General features: G+C 41.2%; 2 protein-coding genes and 1 long non-coding RNA gene across 3 annotated transcripts; 1 reads left to right on the top strand and 2 right to left on the bottom strand.

The window, feature by feature from the left end:
- The first annotated feature begins 67 nt into the window (after positions 1-67).
- Positions 68-18,756, top strand: LOC146576202 (uncharacterized). Its single transcript, XR_014892226.1, has 5 exons — positions 68-174; positions 1,436-1,539; positions 6,944-7,280; positions 7,464-7,661; positions 18,548-18,756. It is a non-coding gene; the product is annotated as an uncharacterized LOC146576202 (long non-coding RNA).
- On the bottom strand, positions 956-2,772 carry myadml2 (myeloid associated differentiation marker like 2). Its single transcript, XM_085271283.1, has one exon. The coding sequence runs from the start codon at positions 2,641-2,643 to the stop codon at positions 1,732-1,734; it is 912 nt and encodes a 303-aa protein (XP_085127409.1). The 5' UTR covers positions 2,644-2,772; the 3' UTR covers positions 956-1,731.
- Positions 5,290-12,426, bottom strand: notum1a (notum, palmitoleoyl-protein carboxylesterase a). The gene is made up of 11 exons (XM_085271279.1): positions 11,853-12,426; positions 9,446-9,498; positions 9,227-9,322; positions 8,883-8,943; positions 8,747-8,805; positions 8,553-8,655; positions 8,251-8,442; positions 7,726-7,823; positions 7,478-7,625; positions 7,333-7,380; positions 5,290-7,243 (listed from the first exon to the last, which is right to left on the bottom strand). Exons 1-11 carry the CDS (start codon positions 12,209-12,211, stop codon positions 6,940-6,942), a joined length of 1,521 nt encoding a protein of 506 aa, XP_085127405.1. The 5' UTR covers positions 12,212-12,426; the 3' UTR covers positions 5,290-6,939.
- Positions 18,757-20,143: the final 1,387 nt, after the last annotated feature.

Raw genomic sequence — 20,143 nt, forward strand, 5'->3', positions numbered from 1 at the left:
CGGGGTTTAAATTGCACCAGGCTGTGCTGCTGAGAGGAAAAGCTGGTTAGGAGACGCAGTCGCTTTACTGGCATCTACCGGCGAAAAGCTTGGAAAGACATGTCGAGATGGAGGCGCTCAGACATAACATACATATTCTGAGCAGATAAAGTGCAACATAGTTAACAGACTGATGTAAGTAACTCCGAGTTAGGCGTTTTTTCTCTTAAGTTTCTTCATTATCCTGTCGGTAAACCTGTTTATATTTGTTAGCTATTCAACAGTAGCAGGTAGTTACTGTGCTTATTGTGGTTGTAATGATTAAAGTTGTGCCATACAGACAGGTCATAGCTTTTTGTCGAATTAAAGTGACTTACTGGCAGCCATTAGCAAGTGTTTTCTGTATTAACATGGTGAAATAACAGTAAAACTACCTCATTTTAAGCATATAGTATAACAGGGTACAGCATATTTGAGTTATTTTGCAACATGGTATATTAACATACAATAAAATAATGTTCACTTTTACCTTATATATATATATATGTGTGTGTGTGTGTGTGTATATGGGTTATCAGCATGTATTTTCTGTATTAACGTGGTTAAACTAGCAGATTTTTAGCAGTAAAGTAAATCAGTAAAACAAAAAGCAACATTATAATGCTTTTTTAAAAAAAAGTTAAACATTCTAAACTACATTATACTTTAAAACCTACATTATTAGGCATTAATGTTTATAAACATTTTTATTTAACTCAACAGCTTCTCTAAAATTGTAGACTATATGTAGGCTAAACAAACTAGCATATGCTGCTTGATCTTTTTTCTTTCTTTCTGCATTTTATGAACAATCAACACATTGGAAAACCTTTATTTTTTAAAAAGAGAAAAAAAGTTACGTATTGGCGAATCCCAGTCTATGCTAAATTACCAAGTATAAAGAAAAAACATGAAATTGTCCAAATAGTTTCACTGGTAGCAGCAAATTACCCTAGAACATGAAAAACACTGTGTGTTTAAGTCCTACTTTATGCAAAGAAGTGAAAGAAGGCCAAATGAAAACATAGACATTTTATTAAACACAGAACAGAGTACAAACATGGGAAAAAGAATGTTAACACTCGTGCTTGTGGTCAACATGTAATGTATCAACAAAATAAGAAATCTAATACTGCTGCCAAACATTTGCCTTCAAAAAAATTGACATTCAGTAAATAAAAAAAAACCTTATAAACTTCAACATATGTGGGGAATATAATCTAAACTGGGAAAAAAATACAGCGAAGTGGCTAGAAAGCCAAAACCATATTCTATGTTCAGTGCAAACTGTTGACCTAACAGATACTAAACATATCTATATATTTCCACCCTGTTTATTGTTATATAAATAGTATTAAATAAATTGCCAAGCCTCTGAAAGGTTGAATGACATAACACTGGTCTGATACTTCTTTAGGTCCCAGATAAGATGGATGCCTGTATTAGAGAGATGGATATATTTCCCAGAGTCGTCTGTGGACAGAGTTGCTGAGATTGTCTCCATGGTGCATGTTCTCTATGGTAGGAAGAAGTTCAGGACTAGATGAATACTGTAACATAAAAACTAGATAATACTGCTAATTAAAAAAAAGTGTTATACTCTGGCTACATAACACTGTGAAATGGTGGATTTAAGCCATTGAGTCTTTCACATAGACCTGGATATGGAGAACAAACTGGATATGTCCTTGAACTTGGTTGTTTGTGGTGGTTTCAGACAGCAGAACTAGAGATAAAGCGAATCCTCTGGGAGTAAACAAGATCTACAAAATACAACACTAAGTTGACGTTAGTAAAGACGGCCACAACCAACTTGCTATCCCACGGACATTCTCCTCGTGGGCAGTCCTCGGGACGAGTAGTGTTGCCATACTTCCTGTCGAAGCTGAAGATGGGCCAGATCAGCGTAGTACTGAGATAGAGGATCACAGCAAAGAAGGTGTAGATGACCACAAACCGATCAAATGGGAACCGCAGGGCAGAGGTCCTACCAGAAACCGTCAGTACGACCACTATCACAGTGACAGAGAAGCACAGGCTGTACACCACCACACAGTACTGGGTGGCAATGTATTGGTTGTACTCACTGTCATTAGCCAGGGCCCCAAAAATGATGCAGGCCACAAAACCTTGGACCACCTTGAGCAGACCAGACACAGTGGCCATGTATCCAACCACAGCCCCTGGTTTGGCTCGTGTTAAGAACACCTCAGTTGCGTAGGGGAAGCAACAGACTGCAGAGCAGACTGTAACAGCAATTCGGTATATTTGGACTTCCCACTCCTCATCGGGAACCTCTGTCTGGAGGAAGTAAACGGGGTAGACCACAGAGGCAGTGATGTACATGAGTGTTGCCAGCATGGCAAAGGCCACAGTGAAGTTATCCCAGGAAATCGGCATACAAGTGTGGAGCCGGGTAATGTCCAAGGTGAAAACAACCAGTGTGACAGCAAAGCAGAAGCACCACACAAACATACAGAAGATTCCATAATTGGCACTGTAGCCTGCGCTGTGGGACACAAGGGCCATTATGGTGCAGCCAAACAGTAGCTGGAACATTCGGGCTATTCCTAAAGGGGACAGCACAGCTTCTTTGTTGAGGTAATGTCCTCCTTGAGAATCCATGGTGCCTGTTGTCCCTCTAAAGCAGCTGTTGTTGCTGGTGAGATTCTTAATGTCCCGTTGCCCGTGTTGGTGTCCTTGCGGCCTCCTCTGTCTTTTTCGCGCAGACCTCACCCTTTTTTTGGTTTCCTGTTATAGATGGTCCTTAATTACAAATGTCTGTAATTTCTTTCCTGACCTTGCTTTGTAATTACAGCAGTGTGTTTAAGCTTAGGTTACATGCGTACATTGTTATGTAGAAGTTTGTTCAATAGCTTAAAATGAGAAAAGACTTTCAGTCAACTTTGATAATAAGCTATCTTTTTGATAGGTTTCTTTCTTCTTGGTTGCACAAGTTTGTAAAAAGAGTCTAATTTCTGTGCAGAATAATAACAGTTGATTTCTAATGATTTCAAAATGTGTTTCATGTAATAATAATATGATCGAGTCTTACTCAAAAGCTGCAGTGAAATCTTGGTTTTCTCTTGCTTGCCTTGCTTGCTGGCTTCTTTCCTCACTACTTTTTCCAGTTTAGCAAAATATCAAAGTGAAGTAACGTCTTCTCCAATCAGCCCTCTTTGAAAATTGATATCCAAAGATCAATCTTCCAGCAAAATCCCTCAGTGCCAAACAGGTGGACAAATTTGTTGTCCTGTCAGTCAACTTCAACTCCTCATGGACTCAGTCCTTATAAATTCTTCTCTTTTCTCTTTTTCTTCCCTAAACTGTCCACCAGAATCACTCAAACTGTCGGCTATGTCTCTTGCTCTTTGTCTCGCTGCTTTCTGTCTTCTCTTGCCTCTCAGACTTGATCTCCCACTCTTTCTTATTCACGCAAGCACACCCTGCTCCTCCTGTCTCTGTCAGTGTGCACTCGGTGGATTGCTAGGGGTGGTTGTTTAAATGAAAGTTTGTGCCGAGCCCAGAGTTACAGGCCTTGCCAGCGCTATAAATAGGGGGTCTATATTCCACAGAGGGGTGGGAGGCTGCATGTGGCAGGCAGTTTGGGAGTCTTATTTCTAGGGAGCACCCAGAGTGGCTGAGTCAGAGCTCCCACAGTCAGAAACTGGCATTTACACACTGTGTAATGACAGGGAGGAGGGCTAAGACTCCCATTAGAGGCATAAATTACACACAGGTTCAGAGGGATGATTATACACAAGCGATGGCAGATTTGACCTATGCATATGAAAGGGAGGTAGAAATGAAGTGGCAATTACTTAAAATATTTTAACCTTCTTATTTAAGTATCCTCGTTTTTTAAAATTGAAACATTGCAAGGATATTCTTACATAAAATCACTATTAAAACAATTTTAGAAATGTACATGCATGTATATGCATTTCTTTAATTAGAATATTGCAAAAAACAAAAGCAAACTTAAATATTCATAACTGCTTACTGCATACATAACTGCAAACTACTTATAAGTTATTTTCAGTTTCAAGTTCAAAGCAGCATTTTTTCAGCTCTGGAGGAAGTTACTCAAAATTGCCTTAAACACTGCATTTTAAAAATGAATATGTCATTTGGTGTGGAATTTTAAAGAGGCTTTATCTTCTTTGTTTTGCAGTTTGCAGCACTTGCACTGTTAGGGAATGAGCTGTTATACAGGTAATATAGAGAACAGTACTATCTATCCATTTTATCTGCTTATCTAATTCAGGGTGACAGGGGGTCGGGCCTGTTTGCGCTATCATAAGGCAAGAGGGTTACCAATCAATCACAGGGAACAGTAATACTTCTTAGCCCAAAACAAAAAAACCCAAACCCATCTCTGGGTTATCAGCACACATTTCAAATTAAAGTTCTTTACTGGCAGCAATTAATACGGTAAAACTACCAAATTTTTAGCAGTAATGTAAAACAGTAAAACAAAAAGCATCATTATTATGCTTTTTTATCAATAAACTTTCTAAAGTACAGTATTATACTGGTATTTTGCAATAGTGTATATTAATTCCTGTACAATAATGATCATTTTTACCTATCTACTTTAAAACCTACATGTGTTACTGTGTTTGTGAATATATTATTTAACGTATTATTTAATTGTCAAATTTTTCTTCCATTTAGGATGTGAGTTATACAAAGTTTTCTGTTGGTCTTCATTCTGAAAGATCAAAGCGGTACGCCTTTCTAAGTTTGCTAGCTTTAATTACTTCCAGTAGGGTGTGAATTTATTTTTCTCAAAATAAGTTTTTTGTCTGTGATGGACGTGCCATGGGAGGACAAGGTGGAGTTATTCTGAGCAAGGTTTTTATGCTTAAATAATTTGGAGAGAACATTTAGATGCTGATAAGCATGTGTAAAGATAGCTGTGGCTCAGGAGCAAAAGTGAATTAGTGGTTTGATGCCCAGGTTGTCCTGCCCATGAACTGCTGAACTGTAAGTAAGGCTCCAGACTACTCCTGATGTTTAGGCCCTTGCGTGGTAGATACCATCACACTGTGAGTGTATGTGTGAACAAAAGCTAAATTGTGATGTGTGCAGTGCAGGTAGCATAAACACACTGCACTAGGCTCAAATACACAGCAAGATAAGAGCCACATGGTGCAGAGTTTATTATGCAAGGCAGCTTAGTTTTGCATCATTTGCACACCTTTTATTCAGTTAGCTTGTAGTACCTTTTGGTCTGCAGAACTTATAATGAAATTTTCTTGTTTATCCACCAGATCACTTCACTCACTCTGAAATATTTCTCTTATTTTAGGTGATAACCACATTTCTTGAAGGTGATCAGTCACTGACTTTAAGTATAGTTTAGTATAGTAATGCCACATCTTCTACACATTAATAATACCATTTTAGTAGACCTTATAGAAGTAATAATCACAAGACTGCAAAAAATATTTATCTTGTAGTATATTATGTTATGTGTCTTTTCTTCTGGTCTGATACAAAGACATGCAGTCAACACAAAGAGAAAAACAGCAATGTATTTACAATTTACAAAGAATCACTTCTCTGTGAAAATAGCACTTATAAATATGATTTACATAACAAAATAAATATGTAAATTACCAATGTAGCTTGAGTTTTTTTTTCCTGTTAAAAAATATGTTACAGAATAAAATTACAATTAGTAATACTTTTCCTTTTCTGGTGTGATGCGAAATAGAGGCCCTTTAAAAACATCATTTATAAAGACATCATTACATACAACATTGTCATTATATTAAAAAGTGATCTCTATGAGATAATAATAAGAAGGGAGTTACAATAGTGAACACTTGATAGAGCCTATACATATACTCAAAAAATACAATACACAATATTCGTCTCCCTTTAAATGTTCATTGCATTGATTTGAGGATTGCTGATCTACTGAGGTGACCTAACATGAGTTTTTGAACTGTCTTGTCATGATGATGCGGCCTGTGCGTAAGAGGTATAGCTTAGATGTGATGGCACTGTGGTTTTTGTATAACTATGTATAGACATTAAACCAGATCCACTTTAGCACCACAGTTAGCATTGTAAAACAACTAAAGGGGACATTCTGACATCTTAAAATATACCAATTTGGTTTAGATGCTATCAAGGGAGTTACAGCTATAGGAACATTGTGTCTTATTGCATTACTTTCATTAGCGGTAATAACACATGGTTTGTGCCTGTTTAGTTCAAACAGGGTAATTATAACTGACAGTCTTTTGCTATGAGTTTATTAGAGCATCAGTGTCAGTTGTCTTTCTCTGGCTATTGTTTATGCTTTTATTTTTTTTTAGAGGTAAATATAAAATGTCTCCTTTCTGATTCAGCACTTAGCGCACTTATGATATTTTCCTATATCTGCCTTGATGTCAGTTATTTTTGCAATGAGAGTTCCAATTACAGAAAAATGCTAGGGCCCAATTGCACTGATAACAGTCTTATATTGGCTACTTAACAAAAACAGCATCCCTATGCCACTGTGGCAATGACTAAATTTAAACTATATGGAAGGACAAACATAAAAACAAAACATCAGTGAGCATCCTTAAAACTGGATTACATTCATGATATTTTCTTTTACAAAACAAAATATAATTTAAATGGTGAGTCGCAAAGATTTGTGCCTTGTCATTGTGGTATGTTGCCACAGTACTTGTCACCAGATGGGAGAAAAGGGATTGTGGGACAAGGTCAAAGTCCCTGCACTGACTGAGGTTTGGAGTAAAGTAAACAGGAGGTCAGAGGAAATTCATTATAGGTAGAATGGGTTGTGAAGATGGAGGGGTAGTTGGAGGTATCAGGCTTGGGAGACTGGCCAGAGAGACCAGCCAGCCAACTCTGCTTAGTTTAACGTTGAGATAATGCCTGTGTGTTTGTGTCCTTTTAGCTGCCACTGCTGAGCATGCCCAGTAGCTTGCTGGGGTCCATTCCCTGCTGCTGGGCCATCTTCTGCACATCAAAGCCCATGTGCATGAGGAACTGAATGACATTCATCTCCTGCCCTGTGAACTGATCTCGGATGGTGGGGCAGGTGGGATTGCAGTGTGGCCACGGGCAGCTGTCAATCAGATGCACAGGACAGCCTTTAGGCGGAGCCTTGTTGTTCCTGTTGTCGTTGAGGCTGCGGTCCCAGCAGTGCAGCGCTCTGGGCAAGGAGGTGCCTTTAACCTGCACATCAATCCAATAGCTAGAACACAACACAAGAGGGCGCTGTCAGCACACAGGTAAAAAATCGTACAGCGGGGAAGAGGCCTTTTGAAAATGAATAATACCCACTTTCTGGTGATAACTTCATGCGATAAACATGCTGGAGCAAACATAGCCCTAAAGAAAAAACAACAGAAAAAAACAGTAATCAGTAAAAGTCTTTGCAATAATTCTTTGTAAATTTTCCACCTGAAATCCAGATGCATGGCCTTACGGGACATCTTTGAGTGTGTTCCTCAGCTCAGTGCCCAGGTTTTGGATGTAGCGCCACTGGCCCTCCTGCACAGGCTGACCTGTCAGCTGAATGTTGTCTACTGTCAACTGAGCCTCATCAAACAGCCACTGGACCACAAAGACAGGGCCTGCTCAGGGAAAATGAAAAATATCAGCCAGACAATGTGAGTATTCGTAGATCACATCACAATGCACATTTACTTGTATCCACATAGATCATAAACCCACTTTTTATAGACGGGAAGACTCTGTATCCAAAAAAGCAGTTCCACTCTTCTCCTTCATGGGCTTGTTTGCACCGTTCTGGTACCATCCCTCCCCAGTACCTAATAGAAACAGACACAGATAGGATATGATGGGTATAGTAGCAACCTGGTGATCTCAGTTTAACGACTAGACTTAATGCTTTTCTTTTTAATAATGCTGGTAGATAAATGCATGAGGTGACACTGAAATATTCCTTAGTTCGGCTGCTTGAGGCTCAGACTGCTTGGGCTCGTGCATGATGTGCTTTTTCACTCCCAGTGCCTTTATATGTGACTAATGGATGTCATCATCTCTTTCCAAGAGATTGTGCTTTGTCGCATGTTTTGTTTGTTCCCCCCAGCCAGCCATAGCAGCCAGCCACATCTAGCAGTGCTTGCTATTATTGTCTTATTGTTGGGACTTCTATCTATAATTTCATAGGAATCTGTATCTTGAGATAAATATTGGTATGAAATAAATAAAACTAAACTGAGAGAAATCCCATACTTGATGCCTCTCTTGATGGTCTCAGTGGGGGCACAGCTGGCAGTGTCCACACAGTCAGTGCAGTGGTACTGCTTATTGTCCAGGAACCAGCCAGAATCAGAAAGGCCTCGCACTTGTATCGCAGTGTGGCCCAGTCCCTCCAGCATCTCTGCCACACGGTCAACATTCAGAAGAACGCCAGTACCTCCCGCACTTCATACAAAAACAATATATATTTTCATCAGTACACATACATCAGTAAGAATGACGTGCAGAAGCTTTCAATATAAAACCCTGGGCAATATTTTTACATGTGAACACACCTGCTTCCTGCTAAGAGGAGGACTTTGGCATTTTCCAGACCTTTTTTCAGCAGGTCCTTCACAACCTCCTGAATAATGAGTGAGCCCATGAAGGCATAACCACCTGTGTACAACAGAGAGACAAACGAACTAAACAACTCTTCTTTCAGGGCAAATACATGTCAAGATTTTGAGACTTTAGTGGTGTCTCTTACTTTGATCTGTTTTGGCTGTAGCACCGCTCCAAACATCACTGGAGCAGTAGGGCACAAACCTACACAACAAACGTAACATTTAAAATGCCACTTGTGATTAAAAATTGGGCATCAACGAGCACAAAAGGCAACTTACACCATGTTGGCGTTCCACCAGTGAGGGTTTTCCTCAGGGAGTGGAGACAGGATCCCTGTGCCTGCAGAGACAGACCGACGTGTATCATTAGCCATTCTGGCTCCCTGAGACACATCCTCTTCTTACTCATCATCATTACCACGTGGATTACAGTTATTACAGTGCAACAAGAGAGAGAGGCGTCTCTCTTCCTTTAGTGGTGGGCGCCAGGTAGCCCTACACCGCAGCAACATTAGATGCATCCCATCCTTTTAATTGCTGAGGCATTAAAAGCAGGTATGCTTTTCACCTTGTGGTCAGGAGCCCCGGGTGGAGCAACAGGGGGGGCTGATGGAAAGGCTCACCTGTTTTAGTCTGGGGCCACTTGGAGGAGCTCATTAACCTTCTCATTGTCTCATATCGGCTGTCACAGTTTTCCTTGTTGAAGCAGTACCAGCCACCTGCAGGCAGATATACCAATAACAAAAAATAGGAACAATCATGTCACATGTGATTTTTTTGGTATAACTGGACATGAAATGAGAAATGTGTTGAGGTGAATCAGTTTAGTCCAAAATACCAACCTTCTAAAAATATCAACCACCGCCTGCTGCCTCGAGATTCTTTTAGGTAGTACCTACAAGAACCAAAGAATGAAGTGAGCACACGATAATAGGCATGGTTGAGTTTAAACAATATGTGTATATGATTCTAAATTCCTCAAGTTTTGCTTTACGCTGCCTGCATGAACGTCTTGGCCCACAGGTTTGAGACTTTCTTATGGAGAAAGAAATAGACACTGAAAGATAATGTGGCCATTGTTTCTACATCAGTGCTTGCACCCAAGCGTAAAATACACACATCGCATCATCAGTAATACAAACAAGGATGCCACGAACTTGATGCTAATCTCAAAAAGGTGCCACGGATGAAAGCAATGATGCTGTGTGTACACGCTGCACTTCAAACACTGATACAGTGATCGAAAAGGAGATAAACATCATCCTCTACCATATCCTGGTTCCACTGTAGATTCCAGTAGATGGTATTTTTCCATAATAAGCAACATACCATCATCTCTTCACTCTGAACACAATGTCATAAAATGTGGATAAAACCAAGGCTGCCATTCAAAGTAATGGCATGATAGGAAGTAAAACTCTTTTGCTCAGGTGCAGTAGGTGCCAACAAACCCGCATAAGCCCAATTTAACGCCCTTAGAATGCACTTAGACACATGACTCTGAGCTATAGCTGCTCTAAGATTGTAGGAAACCTATCTTGGAATATTGGAGATATGTGCTGTCTGTGGTCAGTCCAGAAGAGGGCAATGCACCCATGGTTTAGGGTGCAGTCCTAACCAAATCATCCTCATCTTTTATTCAACAAAAACACAGAAACACAAGGAAAATTAAATATTTTGGGTGTGTAAAGTAGCTTTCGCTGCAGAAACAAGAGGCTTCTGAATGTGCTTCTGTGATGTTGAAGCGTTTCCCCCCCCCATTTCACTGAATATCTGCTTTATTTTACCAGTGACTCAACTCGGAAGATTGGCAAACACATTTCAGTGACTTTAAGGCAAACAGACTTGGCTGAAGCTCTGAGCTGCTAACTCAGACACTGAATCACACTTTGGCTGCGCTTAATGTTTTAACTATTATTATTCAGCGATGTAGGCAGCTCACTCTTATTTCCATCAAACATACTGAAGCCAGAATTGACAAGCTGAACAAACAAAGGGGGAGGTGTTGTGTCAATCCACCTATTTAAACAAGTTTCCAACAGATGAAAAACCCACTCACTTCCTAGTAACTTGCTCTAGTAACTTTTTTCCCTTTTACATTACATACTTATGAATATCCGTGTAGCTATAACAATTGATGGATTAGCATCCCAGCTGATAACAGCCACAGTGAATGAAAGGCCTTGTGCCTGTAACTGTTCCCTGCGTGCGCTCGTCCCCACGCTTTACACAGCCAGGAGCCGCCGTGTAATGCACAGCTCACTCTGCTCAGTCACATATATCAACAAATCAGAACGACAACCAAAGTATTCACGACGACACAACATGCTTTACAGCAGTGAATAATGAGTACGCGTGTAGTTGTGTGTAACTTGTGATGCAGCATAATGCGCGGACAGACATGACACATTAAATCGTCTACAGCTATACACCGATCTGTGTCGCTGACCTTTAACCTACAATTTGTCTTCTTGTAACTACACTGAAAAAAGAGTCCGTATGCCTTTTCTATTTTAGAGAAGGAGGGACTATATTTGGCGTTTGCTGTTTTAGCAGCACGATTTATTCCTCTTTAGTAGAGTTGGGGGGGGTTCACAATGAATGTTTTTGCTTCACAATATTATTAACAATAAAAACAACTGAAAAAAATCTAATCTAACCTTCTATAAAAAATGTAGTTAAAAATCTACTATATTTTTATGGATATTTTACAGCATCCACCCTGAAAGCCGAACAGGTCAACCATCCGAGTACTCATCAGAGAAAGACGGACAGAGATGGGCGGGGGTCTAAAAAGTAAAATCGAAACTCCGCAGCGCAAAACCTGCATTCTAATTTGAAGCAAAGGAAATGAAGCATAGGCCATGCGGCTCTCCGCAAATTTCACGCTTCACTGACGCAAAGCAGCTGTCTATTTTTTACTCTGACTGAGGCATCAGGACATTGTTTTAATCATTTATTCTCCTTTTATTTGTATATATTCTTTTAATATGTTAAAAAAAACATTTATATGGTTCTTGATCGAAAATGAAAATAAAATACGCGATTCAGCACTCCAAATACTGAGAAAATCAACGGAGATGCACTTTCTCCTCAGGCCAGATACATGTGGGTTATTTTAATGGCCAGCAGGACGGATGAGTCCTGCTGAAGCACTCTTAAGGCAAAATAACAGCTCCTACTAGCCCAGCTGGCCTCTTTTTGACTTGACAGTAACCTCATACATGTTTATGGTCAGTTGTTACGTACCCCGCAGGACTGCCGTCGTTGCAGGTGACTGATGTGTTCTCCAAAAAGTTCAGCCTCATGTCGTAGTCAAGCTTTTGCGCCGAACAGGGGTAAAGGGACTGCGCAAGGTTCTTCACTTGTGTCATGAAGTTATCCATGTTCTCCTCCACCGCGGTGAAATCCAGAGGGAAGCTCTCGGTGGTATCACCCCGGTCTGCCCGGTAAGTGGGAGGAGGCGGTGAGCGTCGCGGTTGTGGGTTGCGGCCACCCCGAAACCTCCGTGCGCAAAGAGCTCCGGACTGCATCAGTACCAGCAGCAGCACTGATGAAACCACTCTGATCAGTGTCATCTTTGTGACGTCCTTTCTCCAAATTCTCATTTAAAAAAACAAACAAAAAAAAAACACTTGTCAGCTTCCAAAAGAGACAAATTAAATGTCAGGTAAAATCAAAAGTCCTCTGAGACCACTTGTAGCCACCCGCTGAAATAACTGGAAATACTTTCAGGCTTAATTTTGGTTTTCTTTCACGAGTGCGCCTACAACTCTTTCCTCATCTGTCTGGTACAACTCAAGCCCTTCTGGACCAAGCACACAAGCTTGAACGACAACACTGGTGCCATGCGCTTGTTTTTTATTCAAACTTTCCCCCCTTGTGTGACCGTCCAGCCAATCACAGGAGCGGGGCAGGACTCAGGGCATGATCAAGTCTGGCAGACTAACTCCCTCCCCCCCCTTTTAATTTATAGAGGGAAAAAAAATGTCCATGCGTTGGTTCTTTTGATCCGCAATGTTTTATTTGATGTGGTGGCTTTTATTGGCCTTGAAATGCCCATTTCCCATTCCACCACAAATTTATGAAGTGAGAATATGCATCTTGTTACACACTTGCTTGAAAAAAACAAAACATAAACTGGCAGAGTTGCATCAATATTTAGCCAGGTTATTTTTAAGAGTTTACCTATTATAATTTTTTAAAATTATTTTTCAACACTTTTAAATGTAACTTAAAAGTAAAAGTTGATCATTTTTCACAGAGCACCGTCTGTTATCGCTACTCCACGCCCCACCTGGGAAAGAAAAGTGCAGACCTCTTAAAAAAAAATAAAAAATAAAAAATCAGTTCCAGTTCTGACGAGTTGAGTTGCTCACGTTTTGCTTTAGGTTTAGAAAAAGGGACTTAGACACCCCCCGCCCGCCCCCCCCCAACCCCTCCTTTTTTATCCAGATGGGGCCTCCAAAAGATCAAAGCAACCATCACTCTTTCTCCCCCTCTTTTCACCTCCTCCCTCCCACTTCAGTCTCTTCCAAACTTTCCTGCTCTACTGTATATTTTAAGTCGAGCAGAGCATCCTGATGGGAAGCCAGCTTTTTAACACAGGAATGCCTCGTTACAGTTGAGGTAGGCTTCCCTTGAACAACCTCTCATTTTAAGGACACATTTAAGTTAAAGTGTAGCCCACAGGGCAAAAGGGATCGTTCATCAAAGTGAGACTTCATGATGGTGTTTTGGTGACGTTTGTCGTTTTGACTTGAGCTCATTGGACAGGACATTACAGGGATTTCTAAAGTCAACCGAATATTTTTAACAACACTTACACACACTTTTATATTTATTTTCACAGATAGTATTTTTGTGACGCTACACCACTTTTTGTCATGCCCACAAGAGTTCTGATGTGAACTCTAGCCTTAGATAGCTTATTGATTAGCGCTGTATCAGCTTTGTGGGAGCAGGATTAGGATAAGCCTGTGTTTTTAATACAATCTCCTCATACCAACTCATCACAATTTTCATAACAATCCACGAAGGCAAGAGCTCTGAAATAGAAAACAGAACTCCAAGACTTATTACGACGCATTGCTGAGAGAGGGCTGCAACTGCTTGGAAACTGGCTGGTCAAATTGTGGTCACACTTTAGCCTCCACGTAGCCAAATAGTTCTTTTTTCACATTATAGACTTTGCAATAGATAGTTTCATTTGTGTAACTTGTAAGAAAGTACTCTCTGAACAATTAAATTAAACTGCTGAAATAAAGTTAAAATAAAGTGGACAAGTTAGATGGATCAGGTAGACGTAAAACACAGAACACCATCAGTCTAAAACAGCTTGACATCCTCTCAGAGAGAGCCTCCCGCTCACTGTAGCCCCATGGTTAATCAGCGTGCCGAAAGAATGTCAAACTGTTTTGAGCCAGGTAAGATGGATATGAAGTCACCACCAGGATGGATGGTATTAATTGGGAACTTCAAACAGAGGCTTGTATAGATTAAAACATGTGGTAGGGTCCAGGAGAAGTGGCTCTGTCACAGACTGAGGCCAGTCACTTTGACCCATACTGCCCTGTTTTATCACACGTCATTCTCAAAAATGTAACCCTTAAATCACTCGCAGATGGACGTCGGCCCCTGACACACTCTCTAACGTGAGGAGATGCCCTGGTGGTGAAGCATCGTCTGACTGAAGAAGTGAGAGCTGCAGATGCTCTCGCTTTGAGGGTAGAAATCTGTAGATTCAAAGAGCGAACGTAAAGGCTTTCTCATTTAATTTGAACAAAACAACTCAAGTGCCGGAGACAAACTTTGAAACACCAGGCAGTCCTGCTACTGTTGGTGCATGGTGGCTTGTTCTCTGCTAAGTACCTTGTTTGAACTCCAAGTATTAAGCTCTTCTGGCTTTCACTTGTAATTCTCTCTCTCCCCTTTTCCTTGCCTCCCATTCTCTTTGCGTAGCATAGACACAAATTTTGAATGGATTAATCCTAGAATTAGGTCATTTGAAAATGACCCAGCTGTTCTGATGGCAGTCCCTCAGAAGTGCCCCCGTAGCCCCCACCCCAACCCCAGGCCTCCTGTGAAAGTCAAAGCTTGTCTTTCATCTCCGATCAGTTGCATGTGCCCTCACAGATCCACAGGTTTTACTGCTTAAGTCTGGGCTGGCAGCATTGATCATGTGACCATTGCCTGCCTAGTGTTTATACACATCATAGCCCCGTCTGTCTACACAGCCTGCCAGTTCTGCTCACACATTCCCGTCGTCCATCTCGCCTTGCCGGGTAGTTTTGATTCGCACATGCTGTTGTCGAGGATCCATCCGCGATCATCAAATCCCGCTAGTTGGAACTGTTAGGTCAGGTTACATCAAAGAGATCAGGAGGGATCAGCCTTTTGAAAGGGACATGCTCTGGCTCACATCATCAGAAACAGGTGGAGGTCCTCATCAGGAGAACAAAGGAGAGATCGCCATCTATAAAACTTTTATATTTCATAGAAGAGTTTCTTTAAATTCCCACACACAACCTACACAGCACCAGTATAAAACACATGATGGCAGGTTGGGCATTGTGGGACTGAACCAAAGTACTAAATTCCACCAAGGTCACAACAGCAAATCTTATGTCTTAGTGCTATTAAGCCACAAAGTGTTTATGTGCAGAAATCTGCTAATAAAAGATGACAGAAGGAGAACTAGAAATTTGTTCATGTGTTACGAATTAGCTGAAAAGCTGACAGACCCTTCAGCAGATCTGTATATATTGTAGTAATGACTCTTAATTTTTCATCCTGCCAGTAATATAACACCAGATATGGAAATTTCCTTTAGGTGCTTGTCATTGAGGAGACATGCACTTAAAAAGAAGACTAATATTGGATGTTTTTTAATGCAAATATATAGATTTCACGACAACTTCACTTATAAGTTGATATGACTGTAACGCTAGAGGGCTTTGACGTTGCGCCCCTGCGAAAACGCTTTCAGCCTCGGCTTCTGTTCTGTGTCACCTTGAGGCAAACCTCCGGAAGCAGGCCCCCTTAATTTCATGTTGAAGCTATTGTTTAAAACCCAAAACAAACATGTACAGAGGTTTTTTGGGTGTTAACACACCGTGGAGTTCCTTTCATGTACCCTCACCACATGTTCCTGATATTACCCAGACAATCGGTAAACAACCTTGATCTCGACTTAAGTCAAGAGGTGCCATCTAAGATGTGAATGTAAATGGGGAGTAAGAGAGTAAGAGAGGCAGGAGACATCTGTCGAGCAGGCTCTCATTTTGTAAGAGGAGGCGGTCTATTGGTTACAGATGATGCCCTGTTTGATAAAAATGAACTCTTTCAAGATAGGACAGCTTGCGTTTGGGGTCTCTCTGGCACTGAGGGGTAATCAAATAGTTCAACTGACAGGTCAGCTGCTTGTTATTCATCTTTCATCTGAGTGACAGTCACAAAGTAGCTGCTGTTGCCTCTATACATTTCTGTCACGTCATTCGTACTAAGCAAGATGGATGTTTGCGTTTGTCAGGGCGGGTGCACATGCGTGTTTCACGTCTCGGCGTCTGCATGTGTGTAGGAATGTGTGCTGGAGGATGACTGAGGTGGACCAGGTTGTGTCGGAGGCACCGGTGCGCGAGCGTGCGGCCTTCCTCCTGGAGTTTTCCACTCATGCCTCGTGCCTGAATCACCCTTTTCAATGCCCTCTACCTGGTAGTGACGGAGGAGGGAACACAGACCAATTACCATTCGAGACCTGCTATTATTATCATCAGAGAGGCGGCAGCCCTCCTGCCCCTGCGCCTATTCTCCTCTCGAGCGAGACAGAAGGAGAATCAGTCCCTTTAGTCTCGGAAATGTTTATTTATGCCACAGTTGTGCCAAAGGACATGGAAAAGCCCTTATTACAGGTCATGACAGTAAAGCCACAACACATTATTCACTTTCCGTCCCTTAACCTGGTATTCTCTATGGGGAAATTCTTTTGAAGTCCACACCCTGTTGTAAAACATGGTCGTTATTCAGTTATGTGAGAGCTGCATTTGTAGCTGTTTTTTTTTTAAGATGCAGACTTTAAAGCAGCCGGGCAGGAAGACTTGAGAATCCCCATAATTATTTGTTTAATCTTGGTTTTATGAAGAATTAAACATATCAAAGAGAAAGAGCTGTTGACATGCAACATAAATCTGATTTGTGAAAAACCGGTAATGCCAGTTTGGAGGGCATTGATTAAAAAAAAGTCTTAAGGGTAATTTTGGACCAGATTTTCGTGTCTGAGACAATCAGCCCATCTTCTGACTACACAATCCACTGAACCACTGGGACACCATTTGCACATGATACGTGGCTCATTATTTCCGACACTCTTTTAACACCAAGCAGCCGTTTTCTTTTATCCTCTCGCCACGAAGATGAGGCTACTGTAATCAAAGAAGACAATGATCAGTGCCAGCCTCTTGGCCTGGACTGGTACCTGCTTTGATGTCATATTTCGGTGTAAAGCGGGTTGCGGCCGATGCCAAAGAGCACCCCTAGTCGCCAACTGTCTGACAAGCTGCCTTTCATCAGAATGACATCACTCTGTTACTTGATTACTTTCCATGGACTCTTCCAGGCCTGGGAATGTTCTCCCGGGAATCTGAAATCATCATCCCCGCCTTTACACCCTTACTTTTAGAATGAAAGAAACACACATCTGAGGCACACATTACTGCGTGTGGCATACATCGAGTATTTATAATCCAAGCTAACAGTACGCTGTTTGTACTGTGAGGCACTTCCCTTAAGATTTTTCCCAACCTGGCAGAAAAAAAAAGATGTAAAGTAGTACTACTACTTTGTGATTCTCGCAAAACCAGTGCAGTTTATACACGCAGACGGCGCAAAGAGACAAAATGAAACGTGAAAAACAAAAACAATGCGATCATTCAAGTCAACGTTTTCCTGACCGAGATTTTCCCTCAGTGGCAGAGAGAGTGAGAGAGAGCAGTGATAAATTACAAGGTAGAATCTGAAGTGTTTGCTTTTGGAGGAAACTGAGGAAACTGCTGCACGAGGTGGATATTTATACCCTCTTTCTCCACCGGCAAACCAGCAGCATTGCCTCTCTGCCCAGCGTCAGCTTCACAGGACCACTGTCTGTGTTCACCTGTAGGTCTGTGGAGCAGACTGGCTCTACTCCCCACATCACAGGAACTCTCCTGTAGATGTCATGAAGATCAAGGTGTGTGAGCTCCTCTGACCATCCTGAGACTGGAAACTAGAGTTTAGGATTTTCAAAAGGAAAGGGTGGGGAAAGCATTTCAAAGGATTAGAAAGAGAGAGAGTTTGTTTATTCTCAGCAGAGAGAAAATGGAGAAAATGGCTGCATATCTTCAAGCGGCTGAAGTGGCACAGACAGCACATAACTAATGAGGCTGCCAAGTCCCCATTACCCTTTGATGTATTCAGATGCAGGAGCATGTATCCTCTTACAAACTCTGGTAGGTGTAAGTATCATTGTACGATTTGAATGAGGTCAAGAACCACTTCCTGTAAAAGCAACATGCGTGTCATCCCGAAAATGATTTCATCTCTGGTCTCAAGGTCACCTGGGGTTGGATAGTAGAAAAACATCACCTTCCTTTATTCAGAACGTGGTGATGTATCTGTTCAGGAATAGACAACACCCACTTCCCTCTCAAGTTGGTCATTTGTGGGAAGAAGAAAGTGTTACTCAAGCTCTACTCACGCAGTCATCACAAAAACTCATGTTGTTTTCGTGATGACTAACGAGAAGATTGCTACCAGCACCATTCACTGCCTCTGTCCATTTTTGATCTTTTCATAATTCAAATTCCTGGAATTAGGAGATGGACTCTCTCTGAAAAAAACATTTGGGAAGCCGGTAAATGTGAAGACTTTCAGTGATTCCTCTAAAAGTGTTGCCTTTTTCTTCACTGTAGGTCTTCAGACCTGGAAAATAATGGAAGTACATAAAAAACAGTAATAATCCTCAAGTGCGGTGTGCGAACATCGGGAAAACAAGGAGCACTTCCATCAAAGCGAATGCCGTCACATCTGGAGGACAGGTGTAGTCCTGTTTCTTGTGTTTCAGAAATTTCTCCTTAATTTACTTATTTAAGAGCGCACCAAAGTGAGAGTGAAGCAGTTATGCACCTCTGGATTTGATATGGGAAACCATAGCAAATGAAAGCACGGCAGGGCAGGTAGGCAAAGGACAACTGCAACGCGTCTGAAGCGTAACCTGTTCTCCGGCTCTCACTTTGAAACCAGATGAAGATCGGCTGTGGCCCCGAAGTCATTACACCTTCAAAGGTAATTAACACATGGCTTTTGTTTTGGACGATGAGCCCCAGATTATGTCGGTACAGATGGTGAGGGGGCAGACGACAGATACCGAGAGCAAGGTGTGCTTGGATGTGCTTTCATGTCAGCAGGAAGTGCTTGACCCTTGGCCCCCTCTTGACCTCAAATCTAGCCTGTCAACACCACTTCCTTGAGTGCCCTGTAAAGATTAGCATGTGGTCAAAGACAGAAGGCCTTCCGACCTTCGCACGATGAGCAAGGGGACTCAGCTGGCATCTTTGCCCTGCAACACCTTTTGCCAGTTATGCTAATGTAGGGTTAGGAGATCAAAGGCTTGTTTTTTGGTAAGACTTAAGAATTAAACTACAACATTAGTGTGTGGAACATTTGAGCTGGGATCAGTAATGCATTTCTTGATGTTTTTCATCACAAACAGATCTTTTTTCTGATGTGTTTCAATGATTTCAGCTTGTGACTCATGCTGTGCTACAAAAACACCACCTGACTTGTCTCTTGAGGTGGTAAATAGCTTTACTTCCTCTGATGCCATCATGGAGAAATAAAAGTCTTCTCTTGACCTTGAAGATAAGTCACGTTTCCCTTTATGGTATCTGATTTGTCTACCAGTACAGATACCACAAGTATCATCATAAAAACATATTTTTTAGTAATCTGTTACCAAAATATTAATCTGTAAAAGATTCTGCTTCATTTAATGAACTGTAAAAGACATGTTAGATTATGGGAAATAGCTCTTATCATTTTATTGCTAATAGTCAAATGAGAAGATTGACAGTTCATATGAATGCAATGTATTAAACAAGCTCAAATAAAACTGGAACCAAAGGGGAACAGTTTGATTGGTCTGTTTCACACGTAACCAAATACCCCTCATCAGCACCTTACTAATTAACACATTATTAATTGCATTTGTCCAATTAGTTTCCAGTGCAAAAGGGATTATTTGACATTTAAGTTTATAGTCATTACTTTTCATATTGTATACATCCATTATAACACTTCCATGGATCAACTTGATTGATTTTGCACTTTAAAGTGTAGCAAGTTGGTTTACAACTGTGCAGCTCAGCAGAGTTACAGTATTGCCAGTGATCGTCACTGCTGGCTGCCATATTTTGCAAACATTTAGGCTATAACTGGCCAAGACTTTGCCCACACATTGTACTAAAATATTCTACATTAAAACTGCAGGTTAACTTGCATAAACACCA

This window comes from Mchenga conophoros, linkage group LG4, assembly GCF_057382185.1.
Source record: "Mchenga conophoros isolate Kocher_MC1m ecotype Shallow Benthic linkage group LG4, M_conophoros_male_GT1.1, whole genome shotgun sequence".
Lineage (NCBI taxonomy): Eukaryota > Metazoa > Chordata > Actinopteri > Cichliformes > Cichlidae > Mchenga > Mchenga conophoros.

Excerpts from the sequence above, each read along its gene's own strand:
- myadml2 (XM_085271283.1), bottom strand. The coding sequence starts at position 2,643 with ATGGATTCTCAAGGAGGACATTACCTCAACAAAGAAGCTGTGCTGTCC.
- notum1a (XM_085271279.1), bottom strand. The coding sequence starts at position 12,211 with ATGAGAATTTGGAGAAAGGACGTCACAAAGATGACACTGATCAGAGTG. Across the intron at positions 9,323-9,445 it reads GTGGTTGATATTTTTAGAAG|GTGGCTGGTACTGCTTCAAC; the intron begins GTTGGTATTTTG and ends ATCTGCCTGCAG. Across the intron at positions 8,656-8,746 it reads TACAGCCAAAACAGATCAAA|GTGGTTATGCCTTCATGGGC; the intron begins GTAAGAGACACC and ends TGTTGTACACAG.